The 24,680-nt window shown below is 39.5% G+C and overlaps 1 protein-coding gene across 3 annotated transcripts in view; it reads left to right on the top strand.

The window, feature by feature from the left end:
* amotl1 (angiomotin like 1) overlaps window positions 1-24,271 on the top strand; it is a 29,567-nt gene extending 5,296 nt beyond the window's left edge. The window contains exons 1-13 of one of the 3 annotated variants that reach the window (XM_056474327.1): window positions 735-974; window positions 2,609-2,781; window positions 2,875-3,788; window positions 5,951-6,248; window positions 7,782-7,926; window positions 10,627-10,707; window positions 13,253-13,398; window positions 13,597-13,746; window positions 16,306-16,496; window positions 17,923-18,039; window positions 18,878-19,071; window positions 23,139-23,552; window positions 23,873-24,271. In XM_056474327.1, the coding sequence (XP_056330302.1) occupies window positions 770-974; window positions 2,609-2,781; window positions 2,875-3,788; window positions 5,951-6,248; window positions 7,782-7,926; window positions 10,627-10,707; window positions 13,253-13,398; window positions 13,597-13,746; window positions 16,306-16,496; window positions 17,923-18,039; window positions 18,878-19,071; window positions 23,139-23,552; window positions 23,873-23,976 (3,132 nt within the window). In that variant the 5' untranslated portion in view covers window positions 735-769 and the 3' untranslated portion in view covers window positions 23,977-24,271. Of the gene's footprint in view, window positions 1-734; window positions 975-2,608; window positions 3,789-5,950; window positions 6,249-7,781; window positions 7,927-10,626; window positions 10,708-13,252; window positions 13,399-13,596; window positions 13,747-16,305; window positions 16,497-17,922; window positions 18,040-18,877; window positions 19,072-23,138; window positions 23,553-23,872 lie in introns of those variants that run through there. The other 2 variants (XM_056474326.1, XM_056474329.1) reach the window with 2 other exon arrangements.
* Window positions 24,272-24,680: the final 409 nt, after the last annotated feature.

Below are 24,680 nucleotides of genomic sequence, written 5' to 3'. Positions count from 1 at the left end.
GTTTATAGCCTTGGACCCTGAAGCCACATCGGGTGACGTCAGACTTAACAAGCGGATTGCTTTGCACCCCATAAACACAACCAAGCCTTAAAAATACACTCTGGACCACCCCTTTAACTGACTGATCCAGAACTGTTGAATTTATGAACAGTTTTTAAACAAGTATGTTATAAGTAACTAATTAAATTACCTACCCTGCTGAAAAATCCAGCTTAAACCAGCCTTGGCTGGTTGGCTGGTTTTAGCTGGTTGACCAGCCTGGTTTTAGAGGGGTTTTGGCCATTTGCAGGCTGCTTACCAGCCTTTTCCAGCCTGGTCTTAGCTGGTCAGGCTGGAAAATGACCAGCTAAATCCAGCTAAAACCAGCTTGACCAGCCTGGTTTAAGATGGACATAGCTGGTTTTGGCTGGGCTCCCAGCCTGGCTAGGTGGTCAAACTGGTTTTAGCTGGTCATTTTCCAGCCTGACCAGCTAAGACCAGGCTGGAAATGGCTGGAAACCAGCCTGGAAGTGGCCAAAACCCCTCTAAAACCAGGCTGGTCAACCAGCTAAAACCAGCCAACCAGCCTTCATTTAAATGAAAAGTAATCCCTTACTTTATTTTTTCGGTCAATGTAATGTAATTACAATAACTATAAGTTACTAAGTTATAAGTTATCTTGTAACTAATTACACCCAGCACTGCAGGTGAGGAAGGATGAGTAAACTATGACAGAATTTAAATTTTTGCGTGAACTAACCCTTTGACCGGCGCTAGGACCCAGGAGCGCATGTCGATTAGCGGTTCGGGCACGCACACAAACACACGCACACACACACACACACACACACATTCCTGCCATACCACAGTGAATGGACACGGTTGTTGCCAGTCAGTCGAATATTTTGAGAAGCGGTGCTCGGATCAGCTCCCGAGAGTTTGGGGAAATATTCTTACAAAACACTCTTCTGACAGTAGTCCGAGTCCTGGTCTCGGTGGGTAAAAAACCGTGACGACAGAAATGTGCTAACTTCTGTTTTTGTTTACAAAGTTTGCTTTGCGGATTCTGTGTTGTTGCTGCTGCTGCTGCTGATGATGATGATGGGATTAATCTAACGTGACTCGTGTTTACTGGAGTGTAGAAATCTGCATGTGCAAAGTTACTAAAACAATCATATAGCAAAGTGATATGTCAGACTTTTGGTGTAACGTTATGAATGATCGAATATCCACAGGCTTTAATAACTGCTTTGTTGTTGTTGGTTTGATGTATGACTTTAAAACAACATTAGCTTTATTTAATTAGCTGTGAACAATGTTGTTCTGTGGCTGCTAATATGATTTCCCTATTCAGAATTAGCAAAGAATACTTTTCTGAAATGATAATAAGAGGGTTGAAGTACCAATAAGCGAATGTAAAACCGACTTCACTCCATTATGTCTTGTTTCATGCTGTAGTTTGGACTGCATGTAGTGTGGGCTTTAAATAACTGGCTACGTAATGCTGAAGTTCATCATCTAGTGTTTCTATTTTGGGATTTAGGGGTGTTTTCACTCCTGTCACTTCGCTGGCGTTATGCTGTTGTATTTAGTTCTACTGCACCGTCTGCACAATTGTTTTAGTTTTATATACTAAGTTTACACTATTGAAAATGCGCAGATGTCAGGTATTTTTAAATTGACCTTTAAATTGTTTTGTTCAGTTCTCAGGTTAAGTCATAAAGAAATATTTTATTTAGAAATTATATATATATATATATATATATATATATATATATATATATATATATATATATATATATATATATATAGCCCCGCCCTAAAGGCATTCCATGTGACCATAAGTGAAGAAAAGTCATTTCGAAGGCAAGGGAAGGTTATGGTATTTGGTTAAAAGTCATGAGGGCAATTTTTTTTTTTTAAGTGCACAGATACATTGTTTAAAACAAGCACTACTCTATACATATAAAAATAGGAAAGTACATTCTGATTTCATGCTGACTTTAAAATATATTGTCTATGTAGATTCTATGTGTATTTGAAGAGTGAATCATGTTTAAAGGTGCAGTAGGTGCCAAAATTGATTGCAAAGTGAAGAACGGGGGCCGATCGGGCTTCTGATCGAGCAAGTGCCTGCTGAGAGGGACACCTCTTCCAGTGAGGGCAAAGGGGCAGTGGCTCACCTGTAAAAGGTACCTGAAATTGAAAGTCACATCAATCTTTTTCCGGGAGATTTCAGTGGCTAAACAACACTTCTGTGCATATAACCCATTTGTAAAACAACACAATCTACATTAGCTTTGAGTGACTAAAATACTTTAAAACAGAACACTACCTGTTCAAAAGAAATACTTCAGCCATGGTGTTGTCCTTCCTCCAGCATGCAAAACTAACTCCAATATTTATTCAGGATTTTTAAAAGTTTTGATTCAGCATTTGTTTTTACCTCTCTCTCTCTCTCTCTCTCTCTCTCTCTCTCTCTCTCTCTCATTTGCATGCACAAATGGTGGATCTATCTGCGTGAACAGGGGTGCGAAGTTGTACAAATCTACATTTTGGATTGGGATTGGGTACCCCTGTTCTAGATCTTTTGTAGCAGTATTTGATTATTTACTTCTTCTTTTTGCAGATAACATCATCCCAAGTACGTATCCGCGCTACATTTTGTTCACCCCTGCTGCAGCAGATATGCACGGTTCTGAGGAGAGTGTGCCTGGAACCGTGCTTCAGAGGCTTATGCAAGAACATCTGCGATACACAACAAGTGGAAATGGTGGAGGGGTAGAAAACGACATTTCTCAGGTGCCAAGCAGCCACACATCCACAGAGAACATATTCCTTCAAAAAGAGGGTCAAGTAGCTTATTCATATCAGCTTATGCCCTTGCACTTTCAGTCACGACAGGAACCACAAGGTCAGGAGCATCAAGTGGACAGCAGCACCATGGAAAAAACTGTTGGTGTTGGTGCAAGTAGAGCTGAACAAGCTTTGCCTGAGTTTGACCTGCTGGAGCCTCCATCTTATGTGGAGGCTAAAATCCAATCTCAACAGTATAAAGGACAGCAAAGTCTGATGGGTCCACTGTGTCAAACACACAACTACCAGAGTCTTCAAGAGCTAGACAACCTTTCAAACAATGCCCAACAAACTCCAAACCCGGCCTTTTACACGGAAACCCCTAAAATCCCTGTCAACCCAAGTCAGAAGCAACACAACCAGCCTTCAGCGATGTCTGAAAGTCCCACTAGCTCACATTTCCATCTGTCATCACTTTCTAACCAGTGTTCACTCTCCTCCCCTGCTTCACTTTCATCCTCGTCCACATCTCTCTCAACAGTTCCCACAAAGAACCTTGTGGAAAGTCAAACATGGGTTCAACAAGGATTCAATGATGATGTGTCTCTTTGGGACGAAGGTGTGGTAGATTTGAAACAGGGTCACGTTCACTCACCGAGTGAAAGAATCACGCAACTCAGGCTAGAATACAGTGGTGCTAAACAAAGCATCGGACCTTTCAATTCACCTTGCACAGGAGACACTGTTAATTTTGGGGCTGATAAAACTGCAGATTCCCTTACATCAACTACTAAGACCTCAAATAGTACCCAACAACTTCCACCAACACCCTTATCACAGTGGACTCTGGATCAAAGAGGTCCTCCCCCAGAATATCCCTTCAAGTTTAAGGTACAGACTGTGCTCTCGCCCATGTTACACTCAAACTCTTCATCTCCTGAACAGGCACACATGTTCAGTGATACTTTGACTGCAGCCGTGTTGGAGACAGCGCCACTGAGAGGAATAGAAAGGTAATGAAAACAGTCATGTACATGTTTATTTCTGTGCCACTAGCACATAGACTGTAAAAGATATGGATGTGGTATCCGTGATGTCAGCCATAGGTTTCTGAAGAGCGCAAATGAAACTTCCAGTGGGTGTGGCCAATCATGGCCATTTTGTTTGTGCGTAATCTGGGGGTTGCCGAAAAAGGGCAAAGAGGCGGAGCTAAGATGCCTGCTACCATTTAGCTTAGACTGGCTTTACTTTGGGAGAAACGCTCTTCACTTCATTACCTTTAACTCATTTGTGTTCTGACCACATGTGCTTGGTTGTATACTATATCTATAAAGTGTTTAGTCTTTTGAAAACATTTTTGTAATACAGTGAGCCACTAAGCTTTGTTCTTATGATGCTTTTCTACAACAGGAAAAACGCGAATTACTTCCAAACACTTCAAATATAGTCTGTGTTAGTAAATGCAAGGCTATTTATGAAATCCGTGCATAACACTGTATGACAATGTTTCAGATGACTGTTCTAGAGCCTACAGCTCATCAGTCTGTCAGATTCTGGAGTGCTTTACAGGTCTAAAGAATATTATCCCTGATAAATTAAGTAAAACAAATACATTTATAGAGATGGTATATAAGTAAGAATTTCACTCACCTGGCAAATGGAGGTCACGTGAATGGTTTGTGAGCACAATTAAGTGCACAGCATGCCATATTATCTGATAATTGTAGGAAATAAGTCCAAAAGGCAGCTGACTGTGTAAAGCCACATAAAACAAAACAGAAATACAATGTATATGCAGAGTTCAGCGGCTAATCAGCCGGAATCAGCTGAGGTGATGTGACAGAGACTAGAGAGACCTAGCTGTCACTCAAGTGGCCACGCCCTTAATCATGCAGATTTAGGCTCAATCCCAATTCTATATTTGTACCCCTTCCCCTTATCCCTTGCAACCGAGGGTTAAGGGGAAGGGCTTCAAAATTTACCCCTAAGAATTGGGACAGCACTACAGCACCTGCACACCTCATCATATGTCATCGCGATCTCTTGCTTCATGTGAGATCAGACGATGGCGACTGCTGGAGTTATTCCAGTTGTGTTATTTTTTGGTATTTATCTTCAGGAAATCACTGAAGGCGTATATCATGTTATCATAACGATATAATGTGGCAATAAGATCGTAACTGTACTGTGTAGTTACAGTGGCTATATTCATCTATGTAAACACAAAAAAAACAATATTAACAGTATAGCAGACACTGTACAAAGCTCATTCTCAGCCACTAGACATTACTGACAGGGGATTCGAGAGTCATCAAGTGTCAGAATCTTGTGGGACTGCTGTACAGGAGTTATTATTAGAGATTATAGATCGCGAAATTTAGCGTTTTTATTTTTAAAAGCATGACGGTAAAACATGAACGCCGTTATGAATATATTAAAATGTGTTTGTTTGTTGTAAAAATTCGTAATAATGACAAAAAATATTAATTTGTGGATCTCCTTACTTCCGGGTTCAGCAATGCTGTGGCTGGTGCATTCTGGGAAATTTTCTTACCCCTTGGTATTCGAGTGTGGTCCTTAAAAATCTTCGTTTGATGGGGTGTATACCCCTTGCCCTTAGCCCTACGCCTTCAAGCTAAAGAAAATTGGGACACCCCTACCCCTTGGCGTGCACACGCAAAACAAGGGGTAGGGGTAAGGGGAAGGGCTAAGGGGTATAATTGGGATCGGGCCTTAATATAACTTACTATAAATGAAACGGATGAGTAATAAAATAAAATTCACCCCCTCTCTGTTGTCATGAGGGGTAATATTAGCTATATACACCAAAATCGTTTTTGTACCAAGCTGTAAACGCCTTTTTTCTGCAGTAAACTTGGCCATTATAACATTGGGGTCAATAGAATTGTGCTTTATTATGGAGCCAGGCCAAGTGGAATTTTGATGAATTGAAACTGCTAAAATTAGGTTTTCCAAATACCTAACGCAGACTATATTTGGGAGTAGCATCTATATTCTTCATTGCTTAGTTCTGGAAATGAAAGAATCTTTGTAGACAATGCCAAACAAAATAATGCAAATGAACCATTAATCATTTACAGGCTTATATTTATTTATAAATAGTGTTAGCACGTTCTCGTCCTCAATTTTCACTCATTCTCTTTTTGTATTTCAGACAGTACCCTTCGACTTCACATCTCCAGACACAGACCGGCCCTGTGACCTCACAGGCTTCTCAGCAACATTATCAGGCTGTATCTCTATCTCAGTCCCTGGCATTTCCTCCACCTCAGACTGGATCTGTGACACAAGGACTGTCGACTTGTGTGGCCCCTTTTAGACAGCCTTTCCAAGGGGAAACGTTTGCTATCGTCAGCCATGCCAAGCCGATCCTGGAAACCTTAAAAGAAGAGAACCAAAGCCTTAAACTAGAACTTCACAAGCAAAACGAGAAGGCCAGCAAACTACAGCAGGTACTTGTTTGTTCACTTGTCATGTTTATATCATAATTACAGTATAGTTACTGCATACAGGAAGTAGTTCATAAAAACAACCTTTAAAGGCGATCTATTATGCCCCTTTTTACAAGATGTGCAATAAGGCCCCGTTTACACTAATACGTTTTAGTTTTAGAACGAAAACTATCCACGTCCACACTGGCGTTTCACCTAGTGTTTCTGAAAAGATCTCCGTCCACACTACACCGCTGAAAATGCACAACACGTGACCACACTCTGGTATGCGCTGCAGCAAATGCAGACGTCTGAGCCCCAGGCGGTCAGCAGGTGCTTTGAGCACACCTCCCCAGGTGAGAGCAGTGCACGTCGGACGGTTCATCAAGGTTATACCGCTGGATCTCACTATAGTTGTTAAACATGATATTTAATTAATCTTCTCTCGATCTAACGACTCTTCTGTCTTTTGAATCTATTACTTGTTCTCAGGTAACGTGTTTTGTCTGAGCGCAAAGATAAGTTAATATATTAATTTATATAACCACGAACACTGATTCTACACATTTGACTGATTGCTTGCCTTTATTTCCTATAATGTATAAACTTATTGTACGCTATACCTTTATAATGGCCATTATTGATTATTAAAACTGATATTCAGCAAAAGAGAGGGTATGTTTCATATTTTTCAATGAAAATGAAAGGAGGCAGTGATGTTATAGACTCTGTTTGGTTATAAATATGCACACAGTGAAGATGACGCTCATATAAATATGTAGCTACACGACGCCTTAACGTTTTTGGTGTCTGTTAAGCTTCTAATATGAAAATGTAAATAGGGAGTTCGTTTTCCCCTATCCACACTGACACGAAGCAGCCGCAGTTTAAAATGAAAACACCCTCTTCAGCGTTTCCAAAACACTCCCATTTTTAGGGGTCGAAAACTGTGGGGTAGCATGGACGGATGGCGTAACCGTAGCAAAACTCGTGTGTTTAAAAACTAAAACGTATTATTGTAAACGGGGCCCAAGCCTCTGATGTCTCTAGAGTGTGTGTGTGTGTGTGTGAAGTTTCAGCTCAAAATACCACACAAATAATGTTTAATAACTCTTTGAAACTGACCCTTTTAGGCTTTGATCATAATGGTGGTGTTTCGTTGACTGTCGCTTTATAAGATTGTGCTTGCGGAGATACTCAGTGCTGCTTGTGCTGCTTCTCACTCAGGGCTGTCTATGCTAATAAGGGAGAAATGATCAGTAGTGGGCGGGGCTTTCCCCCTCTGATGACACGTACAACGGGAGAATGTCAATCAAAGTGTTTCTGAAGACTGTTTATATCAAGAGTGATTATAAAAAAATAATATTAATAATTTGTACTATTATAGGCTGTTTATATTCACACGGTGTTTCTGCACTAATGTGTTTAAACCCCTTATAAAACTGATTTGTGCATAATAGGTCCCCTTTTATGGGAATGTGGGAGATATAATAATCGCACTGTGAATTAAATACATTTTCAATCATTTCGGGATTTTTCTTTGGATGTTTGCAGTTGGAGGTCGAGGTTGCACGACTGTCCGAGGCACATGAGAGTTTAGTGAAGAGCTCATCCAAACGTGACTCTTTGGAAAAAAACATGAGGAATAAACTGGAGGCAGAGATCAGGCGTCTTCATGATTTTAACAGAGACTTAAGAGGTGAGATTGTTAACTTTAATTATGCCTTGAACATGTTTGTGCACGCTTGTGTGGTGTGTGTGTGTGGTTATTTCTTGCATTCTGTAAAAATACAGAATAGATTTGTAAAGAGAGTTGAAGAAAGATGGATGGATGAGTGAGCTCTAGTAGCCTTCAGTGAAACACAGAGGAGGTTCTGGTTTGTCCTGGATTGGATCGAGGTGCGTTTCTGCCAGTGGTGTTGGCTGTATTGTATGGATTGATGGGATTGTGAATGCTGAAAGTACAGATATGTTTAATTCCATTCTAGCGTTCTTCTAGAAAGCACTTAATTTTTAAGCTTTAATCAGTCATGATATGGCCTTCACAGTGTCCAGACCTTAATGTTACAAAGGCATTAAGGGATCACCTGGACAGAAAAAGGAAGATATGGCAGACTAAATCTAAAAAAGAACATTGGGAATTACTGAACGATGCATGATATTACATATAAAAAATAAATTCTGAAACTTCAGGATAGTCTTCCCAACTATTCTGGATTTAATGCATTATAAACTGATGTCATCGGAGAAGGACGATCATTCTAGAGCAGAAGGAAATGGTTCGATTTTGATTAAAGATTACTTAATTTTGATTTCATGCTAACTTTAACGTTGCACTCAAATCTTTCTGGAGCGCATAACTCATGATTGTGGCTGAATTTCAGCTTTAGATATACCCAAATCAATGTACAGTTGAATTCAGAATTATTAGCCACCCTGAAATATTAGCCCCCCTGTATATTTTTCCCCCAATTTCTGTTTAACGGAGAGCAGATTTCTTCAACACATTTCTAACCATAATAGTTTTACTAACTCATCTCTAATAACTGATTTATTTTCTCTTTGTCATGATGAAAGTAAATAATATTTGACTAGATATTCTTCAAGACACTTCTATACAGCTTAAAGTGACATTTAAAGGCTTAACTATGTTAATAAGGTTAACTAGGCAGGTTAAGATAATTAGGCAAGTTATTGTAAACAGTGGTTTGTTCTGTACACAGTCGAAAAAAAAAATTGCTAAAGAGGCTAATAATTTTGACCTTAAAATGTTTTTTTAAAAAACTAAAACTGCTTTTATTGTAGCCGAAATAAAAACAAATAAGACTTTCTCCAGAAGAAAAAATATTATCAGACATACTGTGAAAATTTCCTTGCTCTGTTAAACATCATTTGGGAATTATTTAAAAAAATTAAAAAATAAATAATTCTGACTTCAACTGTATATTGCACATTTAACCACTATACAGACTTCAATCAGACTCCAGAATACGGTTTTAATCCATTATATCAGACTATCAGAAAGCATATAATTGATAATAGTTTTATTTTTTATTTTAATCAGTCATGAAATGGCCTCCACAGTGTCCAGAGCCTAATATTATTAAGGCAGTCTGGAATCACCTGGACAGAAAAAGAAAGCTATGACAGCTTAAATCTAAAAAAGAACATTGGGAAGTACTAAAAAATGCATGATATTACATATAAAAAATAAATTCTGAAACTTCAAGATGGTCTTCCCAACAATTCTGGATTTAATGCATCATAAACTGATGTCATCGGAGAAGGATGACCATTCTAGAGCAGAAGAAAATGGTTAGATTTTGATTAAAGATTACAAAGATTTCAGTGGATTACCTTGCATGGATCAATTGTTCACCATTAGACTAACATTGTGTACATGTTAGTACATTTTGATTTTATGCGAACTTTGCACTTAAACCTATCTGCTCCGGAGCAAATAACACATGATTGTGACCAAATATTGCCTTTAGATATACCCAAAATGAGTTATATTGCACATTTAACCACTATACAGACATCAGACTCCAGAATAAGGTTTAATCCATTATATCAGTTATATATTCTAGAAAGCACCTCAGTAGTAATGGTTTTATTTAGTATTTTATTCAGTCATGAAATGGCCTCCACAGTGTCCAGACCTTAATATTATAGAGGCAGTAAGGGATCACCTGGACAGAAAAAGAAAGATATGGCAGACTAAATCTAAATAAGAACCTCGGGAAGTGCTGAACGATGCCTGATATACCAAAGCAAAAATTTTCTGAAAACTTCAGGATAGTCACCCTGACCATCCTGGATAACATACAGTATATTGCTGTAGCTGCTAAACTGATGTCATCAGAGAAGGACTGTCATACCTGGCCAAAAGGAAATGGTTATTTTTTAATTAAAGATGGCCAAAACAAGCATTTTTTTCATTAATTGTTCATCTTAAGATTAACAATGTGCGCTAAATTATTTCTTTAAACTTTTAATTTCATGCCGATTTTAACATTGCACTCAAATATATCTGCTCTGGATAATTGTGGCCAAACATTGCCTTTAGATATACCCAAAATGAATTTAATTGCGCATTTAACCACTATACAGACACCCAGTAGACTCATGAATGTGTCCATAAAAATGGTGCTCTCAGTAGGGAACGAGAGCACTGAAAGTCCCACCTCCGACATTTTCAAACAGGCGCTATCTTTATAAATAAACTGCTTTTTTGACCGCATTATTGCCTAGTAAGTCTTAAAAATGCATGATGTGGTCCGAATGTGTAGTATTATCAAATTATAGTCCTCTGCTTGGCACTCTCTTGGGTGATGAGGCTGCATCACAGCTGACTCTAGAAGAGTACATTAATGTCGTTTTCTCGTATGGTTTTCAGAGCGTTTGGAAACCGCCAGTCGACAGCTGGAGAGTCAGGAGCTGGAGGGACAAGATGATGGACCGTTGTATCTTTTACAGAGTGAGATTTGATTGCTTATTTTGTATCATTGCACAAATGTCAACTCAACACAAGTTTTTTCACTGTCAAAATGCAATATGCGTCTAGCTGCTGCATTCTGCATCCCTCCTTTTCAGGTCCTGTGAAGATGAAATAAAGTTCTTTGGCTGTTACAATCAGTATGTTAGTTTTAAGGATGTCTATAAGCTAGTGCACTCCAAAACAGTGCCAAACATTCGCGTTTAGAAGATGTGAAACTGATTTAAACATCCAAAGCTTGTAGTTTGTCACTTCCGCCTATGGATCCATGTTTTGTTCATGTCTCATCAAATCTTGACCAAGCAAATGCTCTCTAGTGTCTGACTTCCCCCTGAAAGATTACAAATTTCTTTAAATATATATATACGTATATATATATATATATATATATATATATATATATATATATATATATATATATATATATATATATATATATAAGAGGTGTGAACTTATACTGGTCTCACTGTTCGGTTCGGTTACGATTATCATGCCATCGGTTCGGTTCAATTCGATATTTCGGTGCTTCATGGTGCTTTGACGATGCTTTCCATACACAGTGTTGTACTTTGGGGGGTGGCTATGACAAGCTGCCTCTATAAACACACTCACATGGACACACAACACCACACTGTCTCTCATTCACACACATACACAAAAATAGACAGCACAAAACAAACACGCACACACACACGCATGCTCGCTCGCTCAGGAACGATATTGTGAGACCGCCCACTCCTGTTAAAATTAAACCAGAATTACCGACCGCTGCCGTGCTTTATTTGGAAATTTATTCCCATGCCGCATGAAATCTGGTCGGGTCCCGCGACAATGCGCAGGTACAGCCGTGGGAATGCATACAGCCGAGAGGAAAAGAGAGGGGAGGAAAAGTCACGCCAGCAGCCGAGAGGAAACGTCACACCAGCAGGTGAAATGGGCCACAGTGAGAGAGAGAGAGAAATGGAGTACTTTCATTCCCTCAATCGCAGAGAAATAGGGGCTTCTGCTTTAAGTGTTGTAAATACCCACACTCACCTCCCTCGCGACAGAACGCATATGAGATAAATGACGTCAGTACGTAATAACTGGTTATGATTATTACTGAACCGATACCGAATTGTCCGCGTCTGCATTGCGGTGCACTGAAGAAACAATTAATTTTGATACCCCTAATATATATATATATATATATATATATATATATATATATATATATATATATATATATATATATATATATATATATATATATATATATATATATATATATATATATATATATATATATATATATATATATATATATATATATATATATATATATCATTGTAAAATACATTCTGAGGGAGCCTAAATGTGAAATACAGTCTCATGTCTCCAAAGTAATGCAAATTGTCAGTTTCAAAGCTTCGGCTGTGTCTGTTGTCTAACTATTATGCTGATGAGATCAGATAATGAAATTTACCCTGCTGACAACAACACTTCATTGGCATGCTTTGTTTTAGACAGTCTCCACCTACATGTATCACTGTCTGTAAAAATGTATTTAAACTGAGAGCCTGCTACACTAGCAGAGTTCTTTCGATGACGCCACAGCGACACTGAGTTTGTATTAAAGGATTCTGCTTTGAAGATACCCGAAAGTTCTTCCAGGTTTTTGGCTCGTCTTAGAATTTCACAACACCCCTCTGACTTCAAGACGCTCCTCATTTGCTTTTCATTCGATGCGCTTGAGCTGAACCACCCTCACCGGCTGAGCTGTGATAAAACAAAACACTGTTGGCTGTTTTTTGAGCTACTATATGTCCCACCTTCTCTTCATATTTCAGTTGAATTTACGTCAAACATTGAATAAAAAAAGCACATTTCAGACCTTTAAATCTCTTTCTCTGAGCTGCATTCTTGCTGTCACAATGATTAACTTTAATAATTCAAAGAAGTGAGACACAGAATGAAAAAGTACTCGCATGGATTCACTGATTCGATCCAAGACCAACGACGAGATGATCCCAAGGTTTCCATATCCTGGACCAGGCCGTATCCTGAGCAGCTACTGTGGTGGTCATGGAGGAGTGGAGAGCATGAGACTGATTCCTGTGACGCTCCAGGGACAGACGAGTCTTCGCTGAGGCCAGCCTCCGCCGCTGAGACTACAGCTCTGCACAAGGCGTTTGACCAGCGGAGAAATTAAAATGGTCATGCCCAACTTAGCAAATGTTTGCAAAACTGACAAATGAAAATGGCTGAATGGAGCATACACTAACCTACATATTGTTAAGTCACAAGATGGCGCCAAACAGTCAAAAACTGTATATACTGTATATGTATGTGAACATATTCACTGATGGTGAAGATGATTAGAAGTTCCCCTGTTAGCCTGTGTTATTCATCGGTTGTTATCTGGGAATAACATACCTTATAATGTCGCGACTGACCAATCAGAATCGAGTATTCCAGACAGCCGTGTAATAATTCTAAATAACTCTGAAACTGAGATGTTCTTGCATTTCTTTTGTTCGTTTCTCAGGAAGAGAAAGCCAGAAAGACCTAGAAACATTACAGATAGAGGCAGCGAATTTGCGAACAATGAATGAAGATCAGAGACGCCACATTGAGATCTTAGAGCAAGCTTTGAATAATGCTCAGAGTAAAGTCATCAAGCTGGAGGAAGAGGTGAGTGTTTACCATACTGCTACAACTATAGCATCTACATAATGATTTTAATGTCCTTGCTCTGTAAAACATCACTTGGTTAATATTTGAAAAAGAATCGGGCTTATAATTTATCCCTCAACTTTATATGATGTATGCGCACTAAAGTCAGTCTTCCGAGTAAATAATTTGTCTTTTCTGTCTCTCTGTGTGCTGTAGCTGAGTAAAAAGCAGAAGTACGTGGAGCGGGTAGAACGGTTGCAGCAGGCACTAGCACAGCTCCAGGTCGCATGTGAAAAACGCGAGCAGCTCGAACAACGTCTACGTATTCGCCTGGAGAGAGAGGTGGATTCACTGCGAACACAACAGGTCTGTGAATTGAATGAAAATGTATTCATTTAGAGTAATGCTTGTACCGTGTCAGTGTTGCACTCCTAAAGACTAGCTTTTGTCTTTATTTTTGTATTTTTGTGTTAAAAATTAGCTACGGAAAGTTAAGATTTAGTGGTGGGAAGTACAATATACACAGTGTATTTCATTTCAGTCTTGAAGGCTGTCTCGATGCATGCGGACGCAGCTGAAAATGCGACCTCTGGAGGTCTAAACAGCCTCCGAAATTAGACGCAGGTTCAGAGTTTTAAAAAAAATCCACATGAGGTGGTTTTATATTAGCAAATAATACAAATATTACTAGTGTAAACATTAATTTAGCAGCTTACATTGTAAGGCTCGATAGTCAGGCATGCATGCTCCTGTTTGTTGTCAGTAATCAAACCTGCGTGTGCATCATGTCGCAGGAGAAGGGGTTGGGTGACAAAAAAAACTCATTTTCAATATTTTGAATTTGGACTGCAATACCTAGTTCAAACACTAGGTGTCAACTCCTGTTCTAGATCATAAAAATACCATATGTTTGTAGATATTTAAGAAACATGCTAAGTGAAAAGCAATGATAAAGTCAGTTATTCCCCTTTGAAAATGTGAGTGTCATGTCAGAACGTCGGTCTTTGTTTTGGCCTCTATAACCAGCCCACTGCCAGTTTACCCAATTATATTTCAGCACCCTGGGTTGCCTTGACGAAAACAGTATATTTCATTTCAGTCTTAAAAGCTGTCTCAATGTATGTGGACGCAGCCGAAAATGTAACCTCCAGACCAGTGGTGTAGTCCTAAAAAAAAAAAGGTGGTTTACTATTACACCCGACCCAAATTTTAAATGAAAGTAGGCAATGAAACGATGAAAGTCAGTGTTTCTTTGATTCATTAGCTATATATTTATATATATAGATTCTTTTACATCCGTTACCTGTAACTATTAATTTCCACGAAAGGAAAGGAAAAGCAAATACTTTGTCAATGTAAGTCAATGGCAGGGCCGTGCACAGGGGGGTGGCCCGGTGGCTAGAGCCACTGCCCCTTTGTTCTCATCGGCTGAGGTGCCCCTCTTGCTCAATCGAGTATACACCACCCCCCCTCCACCCCACCCCGTTCTCGTCCAACGCCGATAGCCTAGACATCACGAGCCGGCATCGCGACCATCCGCCCCGCCCCCATCGCAGCAGCAACACTCTCGCGAAAAATACACATTGGGGCCCTGTTTACACTAATTCGTCTTACATTTAAAATGGTGTTTTAGAATGAAAACGATCCACATTCACTCTGGCGTTTCATCCAGCATTTCTGAAAAGATCTCCGTCCACACTATACTGCTGAAAACGCACATCACGTGACCACAGACACACACACTGAGCTCCAGGCAGTCAGTCCCCTGGAGAGCAGTGCACGTCGGACAGGTTATCAAGGATGTACCGCTGGTCACGTCTCACTATAGTTGTTAAACGTGATATTTAATTAATCTTTTCTCTACCTAACGACTCTCCTGTCTTTTGAATCTATCAGGTAACGTCTCACAGCGTCAGTACACTGCTTCAATCTTTCACTTTCACGCTTGTACTTAGTCATTTTTGTGAAAACCCCAGATACTGTTGGTTGCGCACCTTTATTAACAACCAAGTTTGTGGACGCCATTATAACGACACAGATCACTCTGCCTATTCATGCCAGAGTCCTGCGGAAAAAGTGATTGTCAGGTGGTAATTTGTAACTTTATTTATCTTTATTTATTTATAATTTGGTTATGGGTAAAGACCATGCGGGTCAGGTAGTCGAAACGGTAGGCTACAAATAATTAATTCGTTATGAATTAATTGCTTATTCATAAATAATTAATTCACCTACGAGGACGATGCCATCGTCCATCGCAATGTTTCACATTAGACATCGTATGATGCCAAATTGGTCGACATCGCCCAACCCTAATATCTAGATTTACCATTAGGTTGTCAAACATACTGCACGTTTAACAATAACATTACGGCCCTGTCCACACCAACACAGGTATTTTCAAAACTGCACTTTTTGCCTACACAGTTTCACTATTTGTCCTCATGAAAACAGAATGTCGGGTGACTGAAACTGGGTATAGCGTAATCGTGTGGATGCTACAACCAGAGTTTTCAACTCATGACGTCAGCATGCATGCTGTTTTCTCCTTTCTGATTGGTCAATGCGGCTGGGTTCACACCAAATGCGGAAGACGCAAATTTTGCATGTTCCCATCAAACATACCGCGTATTCCACATTGTTCGACCACTGGACGTTAATCCGCCTCTGTTATCATGTTTACATTGACTTGTATGCAATTCATCTGGGAAAATACTTAATTCCTTTAATTTTGGTGTGAGCCCAGCATAAGTCTCATTATCGCCCCCTGGTGGTTCGAAGTGTCCATAACATGCATCACAATGTGTTTTGGAGTTTCCATGTGAACGGAGATGTTTTTAAAAAGCGAAAGCAGGGAAAACTCTGCATATAAAAGTACTCATGTACGTGTGGACATGCCCTAACTCCTTTTTGTCTCTGGTACAGCGTGCTGGCATATCGGTTTCCCGCACCGCATGTGAGTCCACTGCTCCTGCAGTACTGGATCTGCTAAGGGAGAGAGAAGAAAGGATTCTGGGATTGGAGGCTGATATGACGCGTTGGGAGCAAAAGTACTTAGAAGAGAGTGCAATGAGACACTTCGCCATGGAAGCCGCAGCGACAGCCGCAGCACAGAGGTCAGTACATGAATAAAGTGAATTTTCTCTGCTTCATTTTGTTCTGTCTAAAAGCGCTGCACTGCTGTACACTGAAAAATCATTTTCTTTTGCACATCATTCCCTCTTAGCAAACAAATGGGATGAGGGGCGTGGTTAAGAATATTAATATGCAGTTGCTATTGAAGCTCTCAAGTTGACGTCAACAGAAGGACCACCACTCCAAAAGCGGATACAAACGGTCAAACCTCTAAAGCATAAAAATACCGTAATATGTTTGCAGATGATTAAGAAACATCCTAAGTGAACGTTTATCTGACAAACAATGCTAAAGTCAGATATTCTACGTTGTGTGCCAAAACGTCTGTCTTAGTTTTGTTCATTTAACCCGCTCAATGCCAGTTTAGCCAATTATATTTCAGCACCCCGGGTTGCCTTGCTGGAAACTGAACTGAAGCATATTTCATTCATTCAGTTAGAAAGACCCTCAAAGCATGCGTCCGTGACTGAAATGCGACCTCCGGTGGACAGTAGCAGACTCTGAAATGAGACCCCACATGACGTTATTAATTAGTAAATAATATAAATAGTACGAACATAAACATTAGGTGAGCAGGTTACATTGTAACCCCGTGTTCTAACAACATACTATGTGATGAGATTTGCAGTGATGAGCAATTTGGCTGTTTGCACCAGACGAAACACGACAGAAATTTAAATGCAGCCATTCAGAAGCACAGAATTGTGCACTCACTGCACTCCAGCGATTATGGTAAGGTTTATAATTTAATTGATACATATAAACCCACTTTAACATTATTAAATGTAGATGCGGAATCGGTGATATGTGTTGGTTTGCACTGAGTCTCAGTTCTGAAGTTCAATTTTAAAGGTTTATTTTATTTTCTAGATCTGAGGTGAACTATCTGCTGCTGCTTTCAGTAGTATGACAATAAATATCATGTGAAATGCCATTCAAACTCACATTATTAGCATTTAACACTGAATAAAGCACATGAGGTGAACCTGAGGTGATCTTTGTCAGTTTTGATCAGCTTTGAGAAATAAAGCCGTTTCTAAAATATCAATTCGGGGTGTTGGTTAGGACAAAAACTCATTTTAATATTGAAAATATTTCTTCTGTTGAGTGTCGTTGCTTTTAGTTAGGACCCGGTTTAAATCATCCTTTAGGCTCAATAGTCAGGCACACCGCTGTTGGTGTCGTCAATCTGGCACCCTACCCTTGCGTATGTATTGAACCAGGTGTGCAATACCTAATTCAACCACTTGGTGTCAAACTTACGTACTGCACCTTTAAAGAAATGAAAGCAACATGCTCATGTTTGATCGTTGTACAGCCTGTGTGACAAATGACTGACTTTTTTGTGTTTAGAGTGAGATCAGTTTGACATCACAAAATGACAGACTGATATCCTATTGTTTTCAGAGATACGACAATAATCCAGCATTCTCGCAGTGGCAGTTACAGTGACAGCTCTCTGTGGCTGCATGAGGAGGAGAACAGATCTCACAGCGCTCGTCAATCTCAGGAAATGGAGCAAAGGTAAACTGTGCAATATTGGCCATGCATGTAAATGTTTGTCGAAAATGTTTAATAAATTATTTTATTGTATTATAATGTACAAAGTGAGTTTGCGTGTGGGTTGGTGTGGGTTTCCTTTTGGTGCTCCGGTTTCCCCCACAGTCCAAACACATGCGTTATAGGTGAATTGGATAAAATAAATTGGCCGGAGTGTATGAGTGTGAATGTGAGAGTGTATGGGTGTTTTCCAGTACTGGGTTGCGGCTGGAAGGGCATCCGGCGCGTAAAACATATGCTGGAATAGTCAATGGTTCATTCCGCTGTGGTGATGCCTAATAAACAAGGGACTAAGCTGAAGGAAAATGAATGAATGATGTTCAAAGTAGGGTTGTCAGGATACTGGAATTTGGTACCAATCCACCAAAGTCACGTCGATAAGCTGGTTTGTCTATAAGCTGACATACGAGCGATCTGCTGATGGATCGTGGCTTTAAAACACTCCAGTGTCCCTGTATCTGTGGTTAAACTCAGTAAACAGCAGTGAGTTTGGTGAACTGATGACCTTCACGGCCAATCACAGTCATTTCTGTTGAGCATGTGAACACAATGGCCAATCAGCTGTTTAAGAACATGCTCAATAGCGCTCGGATGTTAGCGGGAAATGGACGCTTTTAAAATTCCAGTATGGATTGGTCCCGAATTCCAGTATCGTGACTACCCTAGGACAAAGTCAGTTGATTTGATTGAATTGATTAATTAATTAACACAATCAAAGTCAATCAACCCACATTATTAGTTGTCTTTAGATAGTGATCATCATTGTTCTGAGATATGCAATGAGACTTGTTCTCTGCCACAGGATAAAGGACTTGCATGCTCAGTTGCTGGAGAAAGATGCCATGATTAAAGTCCTACAACAGCGTTCTCGTCGAGATCCTGCCCCTCTGCGTCCTGCTCGTTCTGTGCCCTCCATTTCTGCAGCGACTGGTCTGCATTCACGGCAGAAGTCTCAGACTGATCCCAGAGACTCGCACAGTTGGAAAGGCAGTGCAAGTGAGAATACAAAACACAATTGCAGAGTTACACTCAATCTGATTACATGCATACACACTACCTGACAAAAGTCTTGTCGATCCCAGTTGTAAGAGCAACTAATGATAACTTGACTTCTAATTGATCATTTGGAAAAGTGGCAGAAGGTCGATTTCTTAGATGAATCATCTGTTGAGCTGCATCCCAACCATCACAAATGCTGCAGAAGACCTACTGAAACCCAAGATTCTCTCAGAAATCAGTTTGGTGAAGGAAAAATCATGGTTTGGGGTTCCATTCAGTATGGGGGCGTGCGAGAGATCTGTGGATGGGAACGTCAACAGCCTGAGGTATCAAGACATTTGTGCTGCCCCTTACATTACAAACCACAGGAGAGGGCAAATTCTTCAGCAGGATAGCGCTCCTCATACTTCAGCCTCCACATCAAACTTCCTGAAAGCAAAGACGGTCAAGGTGCTCCAGGATTGGCCAGCCCAGTCACCAGACATAAACATTATTGAGCATGTCTGGGGTAAGATGGAGGAGGAAGCATTGAAGATGAATCCAAAGAATCTTGATGAACTCCTGCAAGAAGGCTTTCTTTGATGACTTTATTAATCAGTGATTTGAGTCATTGCAGAGATGTATGGATGCAGTCCTCCAAGCTGATGATGGAGTCAGACACAATATTCATTCTGTTTCCACTGCAGCATGACCACATATTCTATACTGGACATTAATAAAGGTTCAGTGACCAGACTTTAGTCTAAGCAGAGTCAGACCTTAATGTCCTAATTAAATAATTAAAAATCAAGGCATGATCATATTTTATTGTGGTAAAATAAGCGTAATCTAGAGGCCTTTGCCTTTCATATAAGCCACTTCTGATACCAAATGACCAACTAGAAGTCGAGTTATTAGTTGTTGTTCCTAAAACCTGGATAGGCGACAAGACTTTAGTCAGGTAGTGTATACTTAGCAAGCATACCATTCAAACTTTATATTGTATCCCCTCTTCATACATTATTTGATTGTAAACACATTATTGACAGCTTATGCCGAGTTCAGCCTGCATGATTTTAGCCCCGATTTTGACTCGCAGACAGGTTTTGAAAAATCGCAGACAAATGCCTGAAATCACAAGCAAATTGGTGCTCGTTCATGCGAGTGACGATCACACAATGTAAACTATTAAAGACGCCATCTGAGAGAATCGCCGATGAGTCGCCGATACCTGTGAGATATTTGGCATGCTAAATATCTGGAGCTGTCGGCAATTCAAATCATGCCGTGCGAAATGAGTTTTGACTGAAAATAATAGCGATGACCGCCTACAGCCAATGAGAGAGCAGAATTCACTATTATGGGAACCTGCAGGCCAGCGGGAGGTTGGTGTAGAAGTTAAAAGCGTTTATTTTCGGACCCAATAAATGGAGGAAAATCTAGTGGAGGTTTGACAGGAGCACCCGTGTCTGTTTGATGTGTCATACAGAAAGTTAAAAAAGAAAGTTGAGGAGAAATTGCTAATTCCCTTTTAACCCAGGTGAGCAAATATGTACACTTTCTACCTCATTAAAGGCTTCTTTCTCGTTATGCAGTTAATAACAAAAGATATACTACGTGTTTTTGGCTGAGAGGTAAAGTTTCATTAACTAATTTCGAGAGGAGCACGTGATATGATTGAGCATGTCTGGCCGCTCATCTGTAATCAGTAATAATCCAATCCGAGTGATCCTAGTTTACTATAAATAGATCATTTTCTCCATACTGTTTCTATCTTCGTTTGGAAGAATCCCCCCTTCCACCCCATCTCCTCCTTTTCCTACCTTTTCTAAAGGGGGAGCTCTCGAGACCTACCTGATCTCGGATCTCCTGATATGCTTATCGACCGGGCGGGAGCCCTGGGCTCAAATATCTTCGAGCTCAGGGTTCTCTCCCGGGACAGCATGCCAAACCTGCTTTAAACGCCAAGCATATCTAAGTGGGAACTCTAAAATGTAGTTTGGGTGAAGTTGTCGGTGATTCTTCCTATTGTAAAGTCATGCAACGTGAAATCCACTGTCGCCGATCCGTCTTGCAGTGTAAACAAAGCAGCAACAAAATGCTAGCCCAGATAGTCATGCAGTGTGAAAACATCTGTGACATGACTACTTTGAAACTCATGCTGTCTGAACACGGTATTCGTAAAGATGCTGGAAAAGATTTATTAAAAGTGCTGTTATTCAGTTTATACATGTATGTAGTTGTGTTCAAAAAATAGCAGTACAGCATCAGTTACCTCTTGAACACTTGTTATTAGCAGTACTGCTTAGTGATATTTATAAAAATTTGACACATGCTGAATTCGTTCGAACACACAAATTGGCTGAAATAAAAATGTGGACTGATGATGAAAATAGTGTTCATCAACAGTATATTAGAAGAGACTAGATACTAAATTCAAGCCTCGGTTTACTGTTAAGATTGTGAATCATGATGGCACAAAAATCATGGTATGGGTATGTTTCTTAAACTGTGGCGTTGGGCCTATTTATTGTTTACCATGTATCATGGACCACTTTGAATACATCCAAATAATGAAGAGATTTTTTTCCCCAAATGAAAAGAGAAAATTACCTTGAAATGAGTGTTTAAATGAGACAATGGCATCAATCACGAGTAATCAAACAGCATCTTGGTTTCAGGCTAAGTTAATTGAGGTAATGGAGTGGCCTGCTCAATCACCTGACCTCAACCCAAGTGAAGACTTGTGGGGTGACATTAAAAATGCAGTTTTGGTAGCAAAACCTTAAAATCCACAAGAACTGTGGGATGTAATTTGTCCTTTCTGGGTTGAAATATTTGTTTCTGGTTGCAGGAAGTTGGTTCATTTGATGCAGCACAGAAGTTATTAGAAACAATGGCTATTCCACTATATATTAGTTCAGTAATTGATCTGGAGTGTAACAAATTTATTTCGTTTATACGTGTCTTAGTTAAAAGAGAAAAATATTGATATTCCTATTTTATTAGCAGATTAATTTTAAATTTGTATAACTTAGTTAACATTCCTTAAGAATGTAAATGTACCCAAATTAAGCCAGAGGCTTATTCTCATTGGTAGTCCCTTTGCAAAATGTTATAGGCCTAAAAACCAAAATACTAATTTAAATTATAAACAAGACTCAAATATGCAAATAAAAAACAGAATATATATATATATATATATATATATATATATATATATATATATATATATATATATATATATATATATATATATATATATATATATATAATCAACTCAGGCTAATTTTCAAAAAGTACCCCCGTATACATATCTGGAGTATGTGAATTATGTAGCCAGAGCTACATATGGCTGCATTTCATCTTTAAAACGAATGCTACTGGGCGTTATAATGCCACCGACGGCGCTTTTCGTGCTACCACCTGATCACTTACCTCCATGTGGACGGCTTTTTCGCTGTTACCAGTTTACCCAGTAGCTCGCCACATACGTTGGCAGACTTGAGACACAGAGAGAAGTTGACAGTGATGATGGGATTGGAGTCCGAAGAACTGTTCTAGAAAGCAGGTTAAACAAGTAAATAACAGGGTGAGAATGTGGTAAAATCTGAAAACGTGGTAAAATCAGGCATGGATTGTTTCTGGATTGCTTTTGAAAACACTTAGTTTGGTTTAGGGAAGGCAGTGGGTGAAAACACAATCGGTTGGGTTTAGGGAAAGGGTTGGGTGGAGGTGTCGGTCAGTAAGTCAGTCAGTCAGTCAGTCGACAGTGGCCTCTGGTGGATTAATGTGAGAACAGCAGGCGCGAATGGCACTAGCAAGAGAAATTTGAGATCTCAAAAGCTGTACATGGCGACCTCTGGTGGACTGGTGAAAACAAAAATTGCAAAAAAACGTAGCTCCTGGGATGTATTTTGCGCTGTCCAGAAATGTATATGGGGGTATATATCAATAATGAGCCTGCATTGTATTTAATCTAGCTGCTTGTATTCCTCTGAACAATACTGGAATATCACTTATCACTGCAGTGTGACCTGTCTAAATAGAGGCTTTACTAAATGTTTTGTTTTGTTTTTTTGCAGATGTACTATTGAGAAAAAGTCAAGTAGACCATACCCTTCCCTCTTTACCTTCTCTTTCAGATTCAGTCTCCTCATCTCTCCCTGCGCCCTCTCTTTCCTTTCTTCCTCCATCATTCTCTTCCTCTCTACCTTCCTCTTTTCCTCCCTTCTTGTCCTCCGCATGTTCAAACGCGTCATTAATATCACTATCCAACTGTGTACCCAACACCAGCACTTCCCGTCTTCCTCCCTCAGCCTCTTCCACATTACCCTCTCCTTCATCTGTCTCTCTTCCGCCTCCTTTATCACTCTCTCTGCCCTCCACTCCTCTTCTATCTGCTCATTCCAAATCAGCCAGCAGAGATGGTAGCAGTCAAACAGGACAAAGTCTGAAGACATCTAGTACTGCTCCCTCCACAACACAAAAAAAGAGAGGTAAGGCATCTTAAACAGAATGAGATAAGGAAATTACTACAAAATTGGCAAATTCTGACTTAAAGTTACTTTTATTTAACCAGTTAAATCAATTAAATGATGCAGGCTTCTCCCAAAAGATAATAAGACGATGTACAAGTGGCATCATTGAGGAAAAATTATTTGAACAAAAGTCAGAATGTTCCAGTTGTATGAATAATTTCGGGCTTGACTATATGTAGGCTGGGTGAAGAAAACGCTCTCCGACATTTTTAATTTGGACTGCAATACCTAGTTCAACCACTAGGTGTAAACGACAGGTCATTTCTGTTTATGTGCAGAATCTCCATCCAGCCAATCAAAAGCCCTGGAGGGTCGAGCACAGCTGACTGGAGGACAGAAGATGCCCTTGCTTGATCTTGATCTTGTGGAGATTCTTATCTGAAAAAAAAACAACCCTGGAAATAACCCATTCCCACAGCACTTCAGAAAGAAGCAAGCAAGAGTGTGAAGAACAAAACTGTGAGTGACATAGAAAAAGGAGGAATCCACAGAAAGAGTTGTGCAGGAAGGTAATGGATTACATGTTGAGAGAAAGAAGAAATTAAAGATGTGGAGAGTAATTATTCAATACTGGCCTCTAAAATACTACTTCAATCGATTTTCTATTTCTGAATTCTTACTCTGTCCCGTTTTGACTTTCGGACATTTGACGTGGTCGGTAACACTTTATAATAACTACACACTATAAATCATTTATTAAGCATTAGCAAATAGTGAATTCATTATCTGTTAAGCATTAACTCTACATTAATAAGCGTTAGTAAGCAGTTTATAACTGCAGCTACAAATGCTCTATTCTTGACTTACAAACATATTTTTAATGTGCTTAATAATTGTATTTTCATACTTTGTTATTGATTTATTTTTCATTACTAAATTAAGTATTGCATTATTTACAAACGATTTGTATTTAAGAGTAGTTGAGGGTTTTCAGGATCATTCAGAATGAGTAGTAAATGATTAATAAACTATTGAAACCAACGTTTATATATCTTATTATTCAGGCATATACTAATAGTTAACTAATATGAATATAAAACTTCATCTAGTTTTGTGATCTAATCTAAAGTGAGGACTATTCATGCT

Source organism: Danio aesculapii, chromosome 15 (assembly GCF_903798145.1).
Source record: "Danio aesculapii chromosome 15, fDanAes4.1, whole genome shotgun sequence".
NCBI classification, from domain to species: Eukaryota; Metazoa; Chordata; class Actinopteri; order Cypriniformes; family Danionidae; genus Danio; species Danio aesculapii.
The sequence above is the reverse complement of the archived record's forward strand: the minus strand, read 5'-3'. Positions and strand labels throughout refer to the sequence as shown.